Raw genomic sequence first — 18,757 nt, 5'->3', positions numbered from 1 at the left:
TGTTGGCTTCCCTGTAATTTAAGCTTTAAAAGCCTGAAGTAACTGTCTCTTGTGCTTAACAACAGAAAAGATTGTGTTGCTTCTGCCCTTTATGTTATATGAATGCTTCCAACCCCTCACAAAATGAATTACGTTATTATAGCACGACACTTGTCACGAGAGTACCAATTTTAATGAGTAATAATGACAAAAATCTTTCAAAGAAGTGGGCAGAAGAGCAAATGTGAACGCAGGAAAGCCTGGCGGACGCACCTGCTCCGCCACCTTTTGTGCTTTAATACTAAAACAGAACTGCAGCTGTGGGTTCTGGATCTGGATAAAGCCACGGGCACTCTCACCCCCTCGCGCTCCCGCATGCGCGGCCCTGCCCGGCCGCCGTACCCGACGGGACTCCTCCAGGAGGCGCGGCGATGCGTTCACATCGCGGAACCGAAACGAAACCGCCGGGGCGAGAGCCAATCCGCTTCGAGCTTACTGCGCGGCAGCCCGTCCCCGGCTCCTCCAGCAGCCAATAGGATGCCGGCTGCTGCCGATGTGCCCGCCCAGCCCCGGCGCGATGGCCGCCGCCACGAGTTGTCGGCGCGCTGCGCTCGGCGGTTTGTCTGTCGGAGCCGTCAGCGGTCGGGCCATGACGCGATGGCGGCGCTTCCTGCTGCCTGGCGGCGGGCTGCCGCTGGTGTCCGCCCGCAGCGCGGCGGCAGAACCTGGGCCCTGCTGTGCCGTGACGGTGGACGTCGGGGGCAGGTGAGGGGGTGGTGTGGCGGCGGCTGCGCGGGGCTGCGTCTCTCGTCTGGAAGAGCTGTGGGGCAAAGGCGCGTTGGAGAGCAGCGTTTGGGCCTTTCTGTGCGTTAATGAGGCCTCAGATATCAGTGCGAACTGCGGCCGCCGACCTTCTGAATGGATGCTGCAGGTGACGGTGTAATGGGTTTGCAGTCGTGGTCAGTACGGGGTTATTTCTTTCCGACAGGAAGATGGAACTGTCTTCTGGAAAACTTGCCAGGTTTGCTGATGGAGCTGCTGTCGTTCAGGTAAAAAACAGCCTCAGGTGTGGGGAACTTCACTTCTTAGTGGGTCATCAGGGTGTGCAGAGGAGTAGTGGGCCTTAAGGAGCAACGTATTCTCTAAAGGGTGTTCGTCTGTCTGTTATGGGAAGGGGGGGGGGGGGGGGGGGGCTGGCTCTTTTTTCTGAACGGTTGCTGCTGCAAAGCATGGAACAATGTGAGGTTTTTTCTACGGAGAATGTTTTGAACTAGAATTTTAATATCTGATTAAGTTTGGGACTTTAAATACTAACTGACAGATAATCTCAATATGTTTTTCCTTGATCCAGCTAGGTGATACGGCAGTAATGGTCACAGCAGTCAGTAAAACCAAACCTTCTGCATCTCAGTTCATGCCATTAGTGGTAAGTTCTATTGACAAAACTTGTTTTCTGGTGGTCAGTGGCAGCCTTAGCTGCACAAGTCATTGAACAGAGAGCTCAAGATACTGAGGGGAGCAAAGAAGGCAAGCAGCAGAGTACAGAGTTGGGTTTCAGAATAGAACCCTATGATAAAATTGTTACATCTGTGGATGAAGGATGAGCCATAGAAGCTATCTGCCTACCAAAAGTCTTGTGGATTTGGATGTCGACTGCAACAGTCGACTTCAAATGTTATATTTTAGATGTGTGGAAAAGCTGTCTGGATTGTGACTCTTGAAGGGTTATTAAGGGTTAAGGATTCATATTCTAACGTGTGGCTGATTAATAATAAATTTTTTCAGGGGATCTGTCCTGCGACATTGCCTGTTTGATACTTGTATCCATGACCTGGAATTAATGCTCATCACTCAGGGTGCAGTTGAATCAGCACTGAAGTTGCTCTGAGCAGGATATTGGACCGCAGACCTTCTGAGGCATGCCTTCTAGCTTGAGTGATTCTGTAGCTCTGAAATTAGTGGTCTGTTGCCTTTAAGAGTCCTGCTTTTGTTTTTTAAAAGGTTGACTATCGTCAGAAAGCTGCAGCAGCAGGAAGAATTCCAACAAACTATTTAAGAAGAGAACTTGGTACTACTGATAAAGAAATTCTTACAAGCAGAGTAATAGGTAGGCTGCAGCCATTTTATTTCCAGTACTTTAAAATATTTCATCACATCACATATGTTTGAAAAGAGGCAGTAATTTGTAACCGTGTCTTGCAAAGTTTATTGTTTCTGCAATAATATCAGGAAAAAAAAAGTTGCTCATGTTAAAGTTTAACAGGGCTAATTTAAAAAATGATGTCAGCTGGGGCTTTTTGCACATATTTCTTTATATATATGTGTCTGGATCTTGAACTTCCATGTTGGCACCTCTGAGATTATTGTACCTAAGTTCTCATCCTAATGAGAGGTCACCTCTCCAGTTGCACGTGTATTCAGAGAGATTGGAAAACAAACAAGGTAAACTACAAAAACTTATACACTAACTTACTGAATGGTACATGTTCAGTCTGTGCCTCTTGATTCCACTTGAAAAGTCATTTCTAGCATGGATAAAGATTATTTCATGGATAAAATAATGCCTTTGAAATTCAACATTTACATAAAGCTGATGTCAAATGCATCAGCATTTTAAGACTGCACTTTTGGGTTGCGAAGAGCTCTAAGGCCCTGGGTTGTTAAAGTTTACGAATAAAATTAAGAGCATCTAGGCATCTTGCAAGTAACACACGTGCTTTTGTTGTTTTACCTTGAGGATTGTATTTTTTTCATGTTTCTTCATTAGAGGCATTTCAGGTAATAAGATTATAACCGTATAACCATTACAAACTGGGAAGACTTCTTAAAATGTTTTTATCCTGTGTTTCATGACAATGTATATACTCACCCACGTGTCTTATTTTTCTCTGAGTGCTGATGAAATTTTAGTGTTGATTATGTATCATAATAAATTTCTTTCTGAGTTCTCCACTCTTTCTCTTCTTGTTTGCTTGAGTTGTTCATTAAAATGATCTTGTCAGCTTCTTGTGGAGTATATTAGAAGATAAGCTGGATACTGAAACCTGAACATTTGAATGTTTCTTTTGCAGATAGGTCAATCAGACCACTCTTTCCAGTAGGCTACTTTTATGATACGCAGGTAAGTCATGCTCTCCTTCACTGTAGCTGCTTTTAGAATGGAAGAAAATCACACGTGATATAGAAACTACTTTAAGAAAAACAGTTATAATTAGCATGAAGGATGGGCTTACCTTCAAAAAACAGGCTGATACTGTAATTCTGCTTTTTAATTTCTCATTTTCTTGTCTCCAAACTTTTTAATTACATGCTAGTTCTCAAATTCTGTTATAGAGGTGCAGAGACAAATTCAAAAACACTGCGTACAACAAGGGAAAGAAAAGATAATAAAAGTTACATGGTGTTGCTGTAGTATTAGCGTTCTGGTTCTTTAGCATTAACCTCCTGGCTTAAGTACCTGGACTGGCTTTTCTTTGTAGGTAGTCTTGTATAAGTTTGTGAAATGCTTTGTTTTGCTGTCTTTAGCTTTGTAATGATAGCTAGTACAGATGTATAGATCAAAATTATTTATTGTCTTTTATCTTATGCCAGATCCTTTGTAATCTTTTAGCAGTAGATGGTGTCAATGATCCTGATGTTCTGGCAATTAATGGAGGTAAGAGTGTTGTTAATAACATATTGCTCATGTGATTTTTAATGTAATCTCTTTGTGCTAATAGGGATTTTTATCTTTTTATTCTAGCTTCTGCAGCTCTTGCTTTATCTGATATCCCGTGGAATGGTCCTGTTGGTAAGTACGTATTTTGAAATCGTGGGTGACCTGAACATAATGAAAGAATTAGGCAACGGTTGGCTTCTTCTAACAAAAACTTGAATGTAAAGGTTGCTATCTTTTGCTTAACGTAGTGAAATTCACTTTATGGTGAATGGAATTACTGTACTTCAAATCACTTTTTTTTTTTTTTCTGGACAAAATTTATTTTGGTTTATTTTGAAATATTATTGGTTTTAAATGTATAGTTCTCAAAGTAAAATGATGCCTTGAATTTTTTGATGCCTTTTTATTATTTTAATAATAATTTGCTGGAGTTTTTTTCTAGGTGCAGTAAGGGTAGGACTGGTTGATGGAGAAACTGTAATCAATCCAACTCGAAAACAAATGTCTTCTAGCACTTTGAATTTAGTTGTTGCTGCAGCCCCACAAAACCAAGTTGGTAAGTAGATAATTAATATCTGTTGAATGATCAGTTTGAAAATCAAGTAAATGCCTCATTACAGGTGTTTTTCTGATCTTTGAAAATTCTATCTTTAGGCAATATTGATAAGAAACTTTTAAGTAAAATAATTTCCATTATATTTATACTGTTTATAGGTAATGTGTATTTCCTTGATTGAGTTACAGATTATTATTAAAAAACAAAAAACAATAACTCAATTTTTAATTTTCCATTTATAGTTATGTTAGAAGCAACTGCTGAGAATATATTGCAACAAGATTTCTGTCATGCTATCAAAGTAGGGGTGAAGCAAACCCAGCACATAATTCAAGGAATTCAACAGCTAGTGAAAGAACGCGGTGTTGTCAAGAGAACTGTTCAGAAGTTATTTGTTGCTCCTGAAGAGATTGTGGAATGTGCAAAGAAGTAAGTTGGGAACAAATAGTTTTGGTCTGATGTCTATTAACTGGCTCAAAAATATATATTTAAAGATTATTTAATCATCTGTGATCAAAAGGCGTGGATTATTGTTCAACAAAATCACCTTTTAAACTTTTAGAATTTCTCGCAGTGTTTTCCAGTGAAACTTAGGGACCCTGTCTTCAGCTCTGCTTTCATACGTAGTGAGCAGAGCAGGGCAAAACGAGTGGCATGAAAACTCAGTGGAAAGCTATATGCCATTCGTGTGAAGTGGTGACACAAAAAGCCCATGTTGTGTGGCTTTTGTGAGCTTTATCGTGGAGGAGATAGGAAGTAGGAGAGCGTATAAAATGGACAGCTGGGGCTAGCAATGTTTGGAAATACAAGTCTGATGCTTTCATGCTTCTCATAAAAATGTTCCATCTCCAAAAATTAAAAAATAAATATGAAAACAGTTGTACTTTAGAGTACAGTTGTACTTCAAACGATGTTTTCAAAAATTCTTTTTTTTCTTCCTGCAGACTTGCTTTTAACAAGATCTATGCGGTGTTCACGGATTTTAGCCATGATAAAGTAAGTACAATCCAAACATGATTTATTTTCAATATAATAAAACTAATAAGTTTTAGTTTCTGTTCTCCTTTTGAATAGTAATAATAAATTGTCTTGTTCTGCTGTGCAGAGTTAACTAATCGCAAATCCTGTGTTCTAGATTTCCAGAGATGAAGCAATTAACAAAATAAGACTTGAAACAGAAGAGCAGCTGAAAGGTATTATTTTCTGCTTTCCTGGTACTTAGAAAAGCTTAAATGACACTGCTTAAATTTAGTATGCTGTTTTTTGGCAGGGTTATCTTAGTTGTCTGTAATTCATTTTCTAGTTTCAGTTGCAATTGCTTTTTCTTTTCTTTTTTTCTTTTTTTTTTTTTTTACTACTTATTTTTTTTATGCCTAGAAAAATTTCCAGAGGCTGAGCCTTATGAGATCATGGAATCTTTCAATGCAGTCTCAAAGGTTATCTTTAGAAATCTTATTCTGAATGAATACAGAAGGTAAGTATGGCAAACTCCATGCTGAATAGTAACTTACAATTTTTTTTTTTTCTAAGTTTATATTTTCATTGATCTCATAATTTCTGCTTCTCACTTTAGGTGTGATGGGAGAGATTTGACTTCCCTCAGGGATATTAAATGTGAAGTGAACATGTTTAAAATGCTTCATGGATCAGCCTTATTTCAGAGAGGTCAAACACAGGTAGTGGTTTTTTTATGTTAAAAAGATGTTGAAACAAAAGGTTTTTGTGTGAAATACAGTGTTGTTCATATTTAGGGAAGTATTTGGGTTTGGTTGACCTGAACTTTTCTAACATTTGCTTAATTGAGGTTTTTGATACATAGGGCAATGTTAAGCTGTGCATATAATGAGATCCCCTAAATGAAACTTCATATGTTCAAAAATATATAATTGGACTAAAAGGAAAATAGTACAAAAAATTACATTAATATGATGATATGAGCTGTTTTTTTTTTTTTTTTTTAATTCCTTCCCAAAAGCATGAGATGGGTAGATTTTAAGATTATACTCAGGATCTACACGAAGGGTCATAAGAAATATCTGGGGAACTACAGACCTGTCAGTCTCACCTGAGTGCCTAGAAAAGTTATGGAACAGACTGTCCTGAGTGAGATAACGTGATATTTGTGGGATAACTGGGAGATCAGACCCAGCAGCATGGGTTCATGAACAGCAGATCCTGCTTGACCAGCCTGATCTCCTTCTGTGATTGAGTGACCCACCTGGTGGTTGAGGGAAAGGCTGTTGCCGTAGTCTGCATAGAGTTCAGCAAAGCTTTTGATGCTGTCTGCTGCAGTATTCTCTTGGAGAAGCTGGCAGCCTGTAGTGTGGACATGTACACTCTTAACTGAGTAAAGAACTGGCTGGATAGCCAAGCGTAGAGTGATGGAGATTGGAGTTAAATCCAACTGACAAACTAGGAAATATTAAATTAGTGTTTTTAGATGTGATCACTTGTAAGATCATATAATCTTTACAGGTTGTGAATGTTTGAGACATGAAGAAAAAATGGTAGGAGATGCCATCATATCTGTTGCTGTAATTAATCTTTTATCTTCTACCAGTATGAAGAGAGTGTTTACCTTGTTTTTTTTATTCCAGGTTCTCTGCACTGTTACATTTGACTCCATAGAATCAAGTGTAAAATCAGATCTTATCTCAACAGCTGTGAGGTATGTGTGTCTTTTGGGTGTTTTTTTTGTCAGCGGTGAGGATGTAAACATGTTCATAGAAGTACTCATCTTATATATTAATTCCACAGGCACACATTTGTAGTTCAAGGGTAGTGCAAGTCATGTCCAGTCTGGTTTTGAGAGAAACAAATGCAAAATTCATTAGCTATTTTCTAAAACTGCATCAATACGTCAGGTCTCTTGGGGAAAAAAATATATATATCAAAGCTGATTCTCTTTGTTCCATCACTGTTAGAGCTTGATACGTCTTCCAGTCATTTCATTGCTTTCTCATAGGTTTTGAAATGTTTCTTCGATGTCTGGTATGTGTAGCCCATGAAAAACTGCTGTTTGTCAATTTTGGTTTAAGTGTTTCCAACACAAAAAGCAGCAGATTTTTTTTTTTTCTTTTCCCGGCTGAATAAGCCATTTAAAATATTTTATCTCAAAAGTAGAAATCTTCAGATGGTAAAAATGTTTGTGATCTTTTATTAGTGGAGTAAGGAAAATTGAACTTGCGGTGTAGCAAACAAGCCCTTGTGCCGTTAACTTTCTAATGCTGAGAGCTAACTTGTTGGGAAGAGGAAAATCCTTCCTTTTAAAGCTGCAGTTCAGTGATCTCATCCCATCAGTGTGGGAGCTTTCATGTAGTAGTGTCGGGTTTGTTTCCTTCTGTTTATTTATTCATTTACTTATTTATTTTTGACCTGGAGGTGCTTGCCCATATTTGTTAATTTTACTGTTCTGGGAATTCTGTTTATGCTAAGTACTCTTTAACTAGTAGCCAGTAGACTGCTTCATAAATGAGAGAGAGAGAGCCTGTATGGTAAAGCTCAGTGAAACAAGTCTTGACCTGAAACAGCTTGGTTTGGTAGATTAGCATTTTTATTTGTTGTTAAGTATCAATTCTTGGGATAATTTGATAACATTTTTGACCGTAGGCATCTTTCAAGTTGAGTAATCTTACAGACTTTGAGTTTTCTTACTGAGTGCTTATATTTCTTAGTCTTTCTTGAAGTGTGTGTAGTAAAATACTGATTCTTGAAGTTTGTCTATCATTTGATGAATCAAAATGAGCATAAAACTAGGAAAGCTGTTTAAATGACTACATTTGACATATGATGGTCATTTCTTTGTAGACTGTAGTTTTAATACAATTATTAGAAAAAAAAAAAAAGCCTAATAGGAAAGAAAAAAAAAAAGACAAATGGTGAATCAGTAGATCTGCTGGTTTGGTCAATCTGTAAGCATAGCTGAATATAATCTTGCTATATGTAGGATGTAAGACGTTCTTCTGATGTGTTCTTGTGTTTTGTTGTGTTTTTTTTTTTTTTCCAATTAATAGTGGAATAAAAGATAAGAACTTCATGCTGCATTATGAGGTGAGTGTTTTATTGTGTGTGATTTGTGTAAGAGCTTCTGGTCTTGCTTTTAAAGGTGAAATTGGTCCCTTCCAAGGATGTTAATTATTTCTAGATCTGAATGGAACTTATAATTCATATGTGAATTTATCCTGCAGTTTATGAACAGAAGTGCTGTTAAATAATTCACAAGTTGCCATTTTATGCAATCTTTCTAGTAGTTTAACACTTGTTAGCTCCTTGAGGACAAGTTATTACTGCAGACAGGATTAACCTGCTCGATTATGTCTAGTAAACTACTAATATACTCAGCTGCCATTTTTTGCAGCAATAGTAAATAGTGGTTTTTTTACAGCCTTTGGAGCTTACCCATAGTATTTTGTATGGGCAAGAGATGTGTTGCTTTTTCTGGAAGGCAAGGTTAGATTAGAAACAAGTTTTCTAACGTGTTGTTTGGCAAGCTTTCTTAGAGTAAGCTTGTTGCCTTATTCCTTTGGTATCTTGCAACTGCTTTATTCTCTCCTGTTCTGTGGAATTAAAGCATGTGTAAAATAAACACTGTGTCAGCTAATCTCAACTCGCAGACTAAGTGACTGATAGGTATTATTTGGTTGTTAGATTTTTGTTTTGTTTGTTTCTGTTTTGTTTTCACCTTGAGATGCACCAGAACTTCAAAGTATGTGTTTTGAAGTGGAAAAAATTGTAGTTCTCTGTACGTACATTTTGGAATTTCTTTCTTCTCTACAGTTTCCTCCTTATGCAACTAATGAGATTGGCAAAGTTACTGGTGTGAATAGAAGAGAGCTTGGACACGGTAAGATAAGACTCCAGAAGTTGTCTCATGCTGTAAGCTTTATTATTTTTGTCTGGTTGGTTTTATTTATAGCTTGTTTTTTTCTTTTTTTTTTCTTTTTTTTACCAGGTGCACTGGCAGAGAGAGCACTGAAACCAGTTATTCCCCAGGACTTCCCATTCACAATACGAGTTACTTCTGAAGTCCTAGAGTCAAATGGTACTGTGTTTTTCTTAATCTTTGAGAAATGAGAAGTGAAGATTGGTTCTTAAAGAACCATCTAGATGTAGACGTTTTTGTAGGCCATAAATTTAATTGTTAATAGAGCTACCAAATTTTAGAGTCTATCTGAAGTACTTCAAAATTGAAAGAATATATATGGTCATGAATAATAAACCCTTCAATTTGTATAACAGCACAGTATCACTATGAGATGTAAACTTAAATTTGATTTTTTTTTTTTATGAAAAGGCTTGTACTGAGACCAGTTATTCAGTGTTTAACTGCAGCTGACTTACAGATGACTTCTGTCTATATATTCTCATTTCCCCAGCTTGGGAGAAAGCCGTTTATTTCACCTTTCTGCAGGTTCCCTTCTGTGGCCAGGAGTTCTGTGAGGTTTGCCAGCAATTTCTTAGCAGTGTAGTGAGATCTGGTACCTGGAAGGAAGAATTAGTGAAGAAAGGGAATAAGTCCCATCTGCAGTTGACCAGCCTCTTGCTTACTTATCTAGAATATTTAATATCAGTTATGATGCTTGTTGGTCTCTTTTTCGTACCAGTATCATGAAATATTCAAAATCTTACCCATTCCTTCATGAAGGGCTTCTGCTGCAGAAACCTTCTATCTAAGTGTTGTTATTTATTATGATATGTGTGTTGCTGTACCGTATCTTCTGGCTAGCAGAGAGTTAATTTCCAGACGGTCATTGAAGAACGTAAATGGCAGGTTTTATTTCAGATGCTTTTGACCAATGTTTAATGCTATTTTTCCCCTGTATTCTAACTCCTTAGGCTCCTCATCAATGGCTTCTGCATGTGGTGGAAGTCTGGCATTAATGGATGCAGGTACAAAATGTGGTACTTATGAAGATAAACGGCCTATTATAATATGTTAAAGGATTTTTGAAATGATCCAAGCTTACAAAAATGTATTTTTAATTGCCATTATTAGGAGTTCCTGTATCAAGTGCAGTGGCAGGTGTAGCAGTAGGTCTCGTTACCAAGTATGATCCGGAAGGAAGAGATATTGAGGACTACCGTTTGTTGACAGACATCTTGGTGAGTGTTTCTGGCTTGTTGTTTCTGTTGATGTGTCCAGCTTTCTTCTGTAATGTTTTATCCATGTAATTCTTGGTGCTACTATATTATTTCTTTTAAGCTCTTAGAAGCTTTCTGTTTTCACTGAATTTTGGAAGAAAGCTATTGGTAATTGTTGGATGCTTCAGTTTACTGAGAAGCACAATATACTAGGAGAAAAATGAGCTGTTGGCAAGGTTGTTGGGGAGAAAAAATGTACATTATTATCCTTCTTCCTTTGGCAATCATTGGTGATACCAAGTCCACTGTAGATTAGTTCAGAAAATGAGTCCGAAAAGGTTCTTAATTTATAAGAATAGAAAGAAACTGTATTCATTAGGAACAGTGAAATAAGATTGGGAGTGGGGGGGGGGGGGGGGAGGGGGAAGAAAAAAAATGTGAAAAGTGATAACTCTGCAAGTGGCTTCAGGTCCACTTTGTGGCTTACTGATACCTAGAATGTGCTTTTGGTATAATGAGTTTTGGCACTGGGATGTATTTATGCCAATTTAGTTTTTTCTGCTTATGCTGACAGGGAATTGAAGACTATTATGGTGATATGGATTTCAAGATGGCAGGTACTAGTAAAGGAGTAACTGCCTTGCAGGTATACTAACGGGAAATACTGCTATAATTAATCTTCAAGAAGATTTTCTCTAAAAAAAGCTTTCCCTACATATCAGTCTTTCTGTTTCTCACATTAGGTTGATCTAAAACTACCTGGAATACCAATAAAAATTATCATGGAAGCTATTCAGCAAGCTACAGGTATGTGCATACATTTGCATCCATTTTATTATAAAACATATCAAATTAGAAGCTGCACTTTATTTTTACTTGAGACTGGGGAAAATGAGGAAGAGTCCCCCCCCATTCTCCCCCACATATTATGGTTATATGTTTTTGTTAGAGTATAGTTCAGCCTCCAAAGAGCTTGACCCTTTCCAGTGCAGTGTTTCATTGCATTGTACATAATATCAATGAAAATATGTGCTACTTCTAGAGGTTACTTTTCTACTAAGAGAAGGACAAAAATGCAGTTGGTGTCACCATTGTAGGAGCAGTGTTTGCATTTTGGAAAACAAACAAAAAAATGCATTAAAACTTGTAGCAGCAGACTGGGGAGAAAAATCACTTATATAGAAGAACAGCATCGAGGTGGTGGTATGTATTATGAAGTATTTGCTTCCAGTAGTTTGGAGTTGCCTGATGCAAAGAAATGCAATTCTACTAAGCCATGTCTGTTTAAACAAAACAAACAAAAAAAAATTGTTATGTACTCAAACCATATGTTGGTGAGGTGGGAAGGGAGGGAGAGTTACGCAAGTTGTGTTAAGTTACTATGGTACTTTAAATTAGGCAGAAGGTAGATTTTATAAATGGATGCTTATCTGCTTTTAACTTACTCTTAAATTTGTTGGTTTTGTTACAATCTTATGCAAAACTACTACTTCCTTTTTCCCCAATGCCTGCAGCTGCAAAGAGAGAGATTTTACAAATTATGAATGAAACACTGGCAAAACCCAGACCGAACAGAAAAGAAAGTGGTCCAGTTGTAGGTAATATTAGTTGTACGTTGATATGAATTGATGCCTTTTAATAGTTTTTAAGAAACTGTTATGGAAAACAGCTTTTATTAATAAATGTCTCGTTTTTATGTCTCTGCTCCACTGGGGATACTTCTTGATTTGTGCTTTGAGGTGAATTTTTGCTTTCTATTGCCCTGAAGGGCAGTATTGTACCATTTTACTGGTACAATAGCAGAATTGAGCTGAAACTGTGTGGAAACTCTCAAAATCAAAATAGATATAAATGTCAATACTGGAATGGCTTGTGGTAATTTATACTCTAAGTGCTTGCATTCTATATTTCCATTCATTTTAATTCTTAAATGTAATCTAATCACTGTTGAACAGATAATACAAATAGCTGTTAAAACTTAAATGTAAATTAATTAGACTTGATTTTTGTGTTGGTATTCAGAATTATCATATTTAGCATTTCAGAGCATCTTTACATGCTCTTTCAGAAACCATCCATGTTCCATTATCAAAAAGGCTAAGATTCCTTGGTCCTGGGGCCTATAATTTGAAGAAGCTGCAAGCAAAGACTGGTAAGACATCACAGTAAACAAGGATAATTTATCCTAATGTGTTCTTAGTGTCCTTTCACTGTACAAAAATTACTAGTGTAGAGTTCGAATTAATGGATGTTGGTAGCACAAGTATTGTTATCGCAGCTACTGTTAAGCATTAATGCTCTCCTTATCCTTTCAGAACTTAGGAGTAGGGAAGCTTAAACTTCCCAAGTTGTTTAGTACAAGTAACATTTGTGCTCCAATAAGAACACCTTAGGAAGTGCACAAGAAGTACTGTTGAGCAAAAAAGTGTACTTTGTGATGCAGACGATGTAATGGTTTATGTTTTCAGACTTGTACATTCAACTGTTCCAGTGCTCAGAAATCAAGCGTTTCCTCTGTCTTTGCTAGACATGCCTGTGTTTTGAGTTAAGACTTGCTTCAGTGAGCACGAGTGTGTAGATTCTCCTTAGAGTTTTTTGCAGTTCGTCTTGCAGTAGGAATTTCCAGAAGTATGATGCGCATATGGCAGTGTTTCTTGGGGCTTACATGAGATGTAGTTAAAGATCTTTCTAAGGACCAGTAAGGACGATTGAAGTCAGGCAAGTCTGATGTCTTATGAACGTATTACAGGATAGGTAAAATATATGCAGATACTTTGTCTACGGACTAAAGTTTTGTGATTAAGAAGGGATATTGAGTCCTTCCTACAATGTTAATGCACTGTTTTGCTAGCACACTGTGAAGAATTTGTATATATTTTTAACATGCTGGGATATGTTAGAAGTACAGTGCAGCATCACAGGGCAGGAGTAATCTGAACCAGGGCTCAAACTGATAACAAGTGGTGTGTGAGTTTCCTGAGCTTGTTGCATTTCTTGGAACAAATGAATCCTTGCATTCACGGATGCTTAAAGACAACTTCAGAAAGTGCTATTGCGAGTGTAAGAAGAATAGAAGTATTATGCTTCGTGGAGTTTTTGTGTTTGTTCATACACAAAAAAACACAACTTTTGTTTATATGATTGACATCGGTGAAACTAGATTTAGTCCACTTTGCTAGCAAGGTAACTATAACCAACATTCAGCCATGACAGAGGTGTCCCTGCTGTGATACTGTTAGACACATCAGTCTTTTTCTGAGTACTTTCCTGTAAGCAGAGATTCTTTTCTTTACTATATGAAAATCTCTAATTCTAGAAAGCTACTTCTAGAAATCTTTAAAACGCCTGATATTTGAAACATGTATTTAGAAGATGTTCTGCTTCAGCTGCTGTGGACTTGAAATGCTTAATCTAGCTGGCTTCTTTAGTGCTTATTAGGGAGACAAGCTGGAAAAAAAATGAGGAAAAAATAAATTTCCCTTTGGGTGGAAAAACTAGTCTAGAGGTGTGAAGAATTTTGCTGTGCAATCTTACTGTGTTCTGACTCTGAAGCACTTCAATTTCTATCAGCCATTAGTGAAAGCTTTAGTTTTATTAAGATGGATATTGAATTAATTTTTAATTTATTACATTTATCTTGACAAGGTTTAATGTTTTTTTTTCTCTTACAAAAAGATTATAATAAAGAATAGTTTTGCAAATGTGAATGGTTCCATGTGGGGCACAAGTTTGTCCAAGTGTTTGACAAGCATACCTGCAACATGGTTGCTGTAGAAAAGCTGTGTTGCAAAGAAGATTTGAAATTATAATAACAGATCTCTGTCAAAATATGCAAGATGACTTTGCTCTGCCAGTCTTTACTCGGTGTGAATTTTCTGCTTCCTGAAATTTTAGGGATGTTCACCGACATCTCTTCATTAATAAATTCTGTTTCTAAGGTGTAACTTTAAGTCAACTGGATGAAGAGACATATTCTATGTTTGCTCCCACACCTAGTGCTATGCATGAAGCAAGAGAATTTATTGGTGAACTCTGCAAAGATGATGTAAGGACAAACTTTTGTTGTTAGCTTTTTCAGATTGTATTTTGTGAGTATGTCTCTTACTGTTTTTTCTTTTTTTTCCCTGTAGCAGGAAGTTAATTTGGAATTTGGTGCAATTTATACAGCCACAATAACTGAAATAAGGTATGAAAAGTACTCTGAAGTTGAATTTAGTTTACATACTTAGGTATGTTTCTGATACATGAGGTAAAATTGATTTTTCTAAAGACACGATGCCAAGCTCATGTTGGTGGCTTTGGTACTTGCATTATTCCTGATATTTTGCTCTGTTGAAAACATTCTCTTCTCAATAAGGCTGTTTATTTTTGCAACTTAGTTTTTAGAATGTCTCTTTAAGGTTGTCTTTTGCCTCTATATAAGAGATGTGGTTGGAACTTGCTTTTTACTTTTCTGTGAGGACAAACAAATCTTGCATTGAAATTACGTGTGCTTTATGGATGTTCCACATATTGCAGAACAATACATTTTAATAACTTCCATCCTCTTTCAGTTAAGGAGAAATGCAAAGACGTGGCTGGTATAAGTTTTTTTTTTTTTGTTTTGTTTTGTTTTTGAATGATAAGTAAAATCTTGTTTATGAAAACTTTACCAGAGCTTGTTTTGGAGTCAGTTTGCAAAATAAGTTGCGTGCAAATTTCTCTCACAGTATTTTGAGATAAGTGCTATTCTCTTTTTCAGAGATTCTGGAGTGATGGTAAAATTGTATCCAAACATGACACCAGTGTTACTTCATAATTCACAACTTGATCAAAGGAAGGTAATACGTGCTTAAATAAGTGGAAAACAAACCAACTGTTAGAAGTTTCTAGTTTACATCATTTCTCACTAAACCTAGCGTGCATTACCTAGTCTCCACACAGTGGAGTGTTGGAGTCTTAATCTAGCAGCACTTCCTGTTTAACCTTTGTCCTGTATTAGAGCTGCAAGCAATCTAACTTTTGAGTGCTGTGGTCCTGCTCTTGGTGCTGTTAAGCACATCACCATCTTTAGGTCTAATACCCTTTCCTAGGTAACACAGCAGTTGCTTGTTAGCTTGTATTGAGCCACATACATCCACGTAAAGTTGCCTGATATGTAACATGAAGAAAGATGTATTGTTCTTGTTCTGCTCTTTTTTCCTTTTGAAAACTATGTTGGTGTAAACTGGTAGCAGAAATTCATGTTAGTGAGAGGCAAGAACAGGAGAAGGGATTTGGTCAGTGCTGGAAGAATACCTGCATGTACTGCTGACAGAAGAGCAGGGAGTGGCTTAAGGAAGGTGGTTTTAACAAATGCAAATGTAGGAAGATGTAGTAATTATTTAAATGGAACTGTCAGATACATTTTTGATAGTGTACTCTATATAAATGATCCATTAATTAAGTTCTTGCTGTCTCTGGCTTGGCAGCAAACAATAAATACATCTACTAATATTCTTTTGTTTCTTGCTATCATGCATTCTGTACATTAGCCAACAGTCCTTTGCAAGGTACATTGCTAAGAAGCTTTCCTTCTGGCTTGTTTGTGAGGAAAATGCACCTGTGATTTCTTCCTTGTCCTTCTGTAAACTGGTTGCCTATTCCAAGAGACAGTAGTTGTTTCAGGCACCTCACAGTGGTTTATAGTTCATTGTCAATGTACTTTAAAACAACATCAGCTTTGTAGAGAGCATGTAATTATTCTTAATTCTCAACTGGTGAGACAGCTCAGGTCTAAATTCCTGCCTTGCTGTTGCTGAAATGATAATTTGTTTCAACTGTCACTGAAAGAATATTTCCGTTCCAGCTACTGTTACTTGGCATTTATGTTCATTTTTCACCATAATGCAATACAAAACCATACATTGTTTCTTTGGCATATTTTTATGAAAAAATATCTACTGTAGTTAAGAGGATTCTTGCTGTGCTGAATCCTTAAAGGAAGGTATTTTTACAACTAAACATAAAAAATTGTAAGAGTAAAGTTGTTTTTCTGTTTTTGTTTTTTTCTGAAAAATCCTGTGTTCTAGATCAAACATCCTAGTGCCCTTGGATTAGAAGTCGGACAAGAAATCCAGGTAACTTTATGGAGTTTAAATTGATAAGAAACTGCCATTCATGTATTAGTATTTGTGTGAATTTCTCTGTTTTGTGTTTATGAAGGAAATACTGTGTCAGGTTATTTTGCTGTGCTGCTTAAATGCTTGATAATTTCCAAAAAAATCAGAGTTTTTACTGTCATATTCTTGCTATCCTAAGCAGCACATTAATTTGACTGAGCAGCATAGACTTGAACAGTGTCTGTTGTATGTGATTTTCTTCACATTAAAAAAATAAATTAAGGAAAATGCCAATTCTAGCTCTCTAAGTTGGTCACTCTCATGTTGTTATTTAATATAACTTTATGATGTCCGAAGCATTGTGGTGATCTTAAAGTGGCAAGTTTTCTTAACAGGTTAAATACTTTGGACGTGATCCAACCGATGGTAGAATGAGGCTTTCACGCAAAGTTCTGCAGTCGCCAGCTACGACTGTGCTTAAAACCCTTACAGACAAAAACAGTATTGTCCTGGGAGGTACTGCTCCAGAGTCATCTACTTCATCACAGTGACAAGTAAGGCTACCAGAAATATGAGAGACAGCTCTGTACTGTACCTTCCTTGCAAGTACTGATAGGATTCTATCAGTCTTATACTGCACAGTTAATCTTTGACAGTGTAGGAATACTGCTTGCCAGCTATGTTACAACTTTTCATAAGGGGCTTGATAGTGTACAATAGATTCAAATGTCTTGACGGTTTCCAGCTTCCAAGACACTGTGTACTTTCTCCAAAACCAACTTACCTCTTAAAAATCTATTTAAGTATTCAATCTTCTCTGACTTGCCACCAGAATTGTTTCTGAATTTGGTGCCCTGGTATTAGGTTACAGAGTATTTTCTGTTTCTTTCATTATCTACCAGGACTACTTCTGGAAAATATGAGCCATCTTCACCAGTGTTTGTAGATGTCTTCACAAGAATCTCTATCTGGATGGGAGTGAATCATATTTTTAAAACAGATGCTGTTCATGCTTAAAGGTGATGTGGAACTTCAAAGTCTTCAAACTAATTAAAACACTGTTCAAAAGAAAAACAGAAACAAGCAATGCTCTTACCTTGTGTACCATGGGTAAGAATCTAGGAACGTGGAATTGTATAGAAGAGCAGATGGCTTCTTTTTTTTTTTTTCTACAATTGCTTCATTTCTCAAGATTTTCTTCTTGCTGTCATATCAAGATAAAATGATGAGAACAATGAGAAGTAGTGGAAAAAGTACTTCTGGGAGAAGGAATTATCCTGTACATTGAGGCAGTGAGGTATGTTAGCAGTTGAGGCATACTTGGCCAGACCAAGTTCTACTGGCTTGTCAGAGTACAAGATTGAAATGTTGAACAGAATGCGTAAACTTTAAAAATTATCACCTTTATCATGACTGATGCTGTTTCAGAGGAAAATCAGGTTTCTAACAGAAAGTGGGCTCTGGACCTTTGAAGGAGGGGCGGGGGGAAAAAGACACTGGGGAGAAGAGAAATGTGAATTTATTGTTTAAAAAAAAAAATTGTTTTGCCTTTTTTTACTCTAACCTAAAATATTAAAGAAAAAGAAATGACTCGCCAACTTTTTTTGTAGTTGTCTGTCTTTTATGAAGTCATCTTGCTCATTTGTAAGGACTGTATTACATTTCTCAGTAAGAATTCTAATGTCTTTGCTTACCGTGAGTTAGCTAACTTGACTGGTATCCTAGTTGTTAGATTATGTTCTTGATAGCATTAATGAAATAGCATGCTTTTTCAAGGTGTAGCTTCTCTTTATTATAGCAAACTTTCTGTAAAGTTCCTTTCTGTATTGGAACAGTTACTGAAATACCACACAAAATACTTAGGAGCTTTTTAGCTAGTTCATTGCCAATAAGATGCTTTCATTTGAGCCTGAAAATGAAAAACCAAAGAATGCCATTGTTCCCTGTAAGTGTACTTTGTCACCCACAGTAAGAACAGTATTGATGGTTGGTGTTTGTCCCTGTGGTGGTCTCAGTAACTGAACTATGGGGGTGGTGGGGAGTTTGTTCAGTGGAGGGGAAGGAAGATGTGTATGTTTCCATGGGTAAAACCTCTACAGTCAACCTGACTTCTAGGCCCTATGGGGAGGGGTGGAAGGAAATTTTGCTTGGAAAGTGTCAGGAAGGAGCACAGACCAGCTGCTCTTCTTTGAGGAGAGGAGCTGAGATGGAGCCAGGAACTAAGTAAACATGTGTGAGAACCCACCCTCCTGGAGGGATGGCGGGTTGGCCACATTCGTCTAGGAGCTGTCCATAGCAGTAGGTGGGGCTGTGGCTGGAGGTGCTTGGCTCTTCCCCTCAGATTATCAGCTGTGATCAGAGAGCAGGTTCTTCATGGTTGAAATAGTTATGTTACAGTTGCTA

At 37.2% G+C, this 18,757-nt stretch overlaps 1 protein-coding gene across 1 annotated transcript; it reads left to right on the top strand.

Annotated features, from left to right (window-relative positions):
* The first annotated feature begins 528 nt into the window (after positions 1 to 528).
* On the top strand, positions 529 to 17,952 carry PNPT1 (polyribonucleotide nucleotidyltransferase 1). The gene is made up of 29 exons (XM_419282.8): positions 529 to 744; positions 968 to 1,028; positions 1,331 to 1,405; positions 1,981 to 2,086; positions 3,051 to 3,100; positions 3,571 to 3,634; positions 3,722 to 3,769; positions 4,080 to 4,193; positions 4,436 to 4,622; positions 5,138 to 5,189; positions 5,329 to 5,386; positions 5,571 to 5,667; positions 5,767 to 5,869; positions 6,791 to 6,861; positions 8,207 to 8,243; positions 8,970 to 9,036; positions 9,145 to 9,234; positions 10,029 to 10,082; positions 10,189 to 10,295; positions 10,849 to 10,920; positions 11,018 to 11,081; positions 11,789 to 11,872; positions 12,343 to 12,426; positions 14,213 to 14,319; positions 14,405 to 14,460; positions 15,016 to 15,094; positions 16,325 to 16,372; positions 16,750 to 16,908; positions 17,257 to 17,952. Exons 1-28 carry the CDS (start codon positions 533 to 535, stop codon positions 16,903 to 16,905), a joined length of 2,403 nt encoding a protein of 800 aa, XP_419282.4. The 5' UTR covers positions 529 to 532; the 3' UTR covers positions 16,906 to 16,908; positions 17,257 to 17,952.
* The last annotated feature ends 805 nt before the right edge of the window (positions 17,953 to 18,757 follow it).

The sequence above is a fragment of the Gallus gallus genome, chromosome 3 (genome assembly GCF_016699485.2).
Source record: "Gallus gallus isolate bGalGal1 chromosome 3, bGalGal1.mat.broiler.GRCg7b, whole genome shotgun sequence".
In the NCBI taxonomy this organism is placed as follows: domain Eukaryota; kingdom Metazoa; phylum Chordata; class Aves; order Galliformes; family Phasianidae; genus Gallus; species Gallus gallus.
The sequence above is the reverse complement of the archived record's forward strand: the minus strand, read 5'-3'. Positions and strand labels throughout refer to the sequence as shown.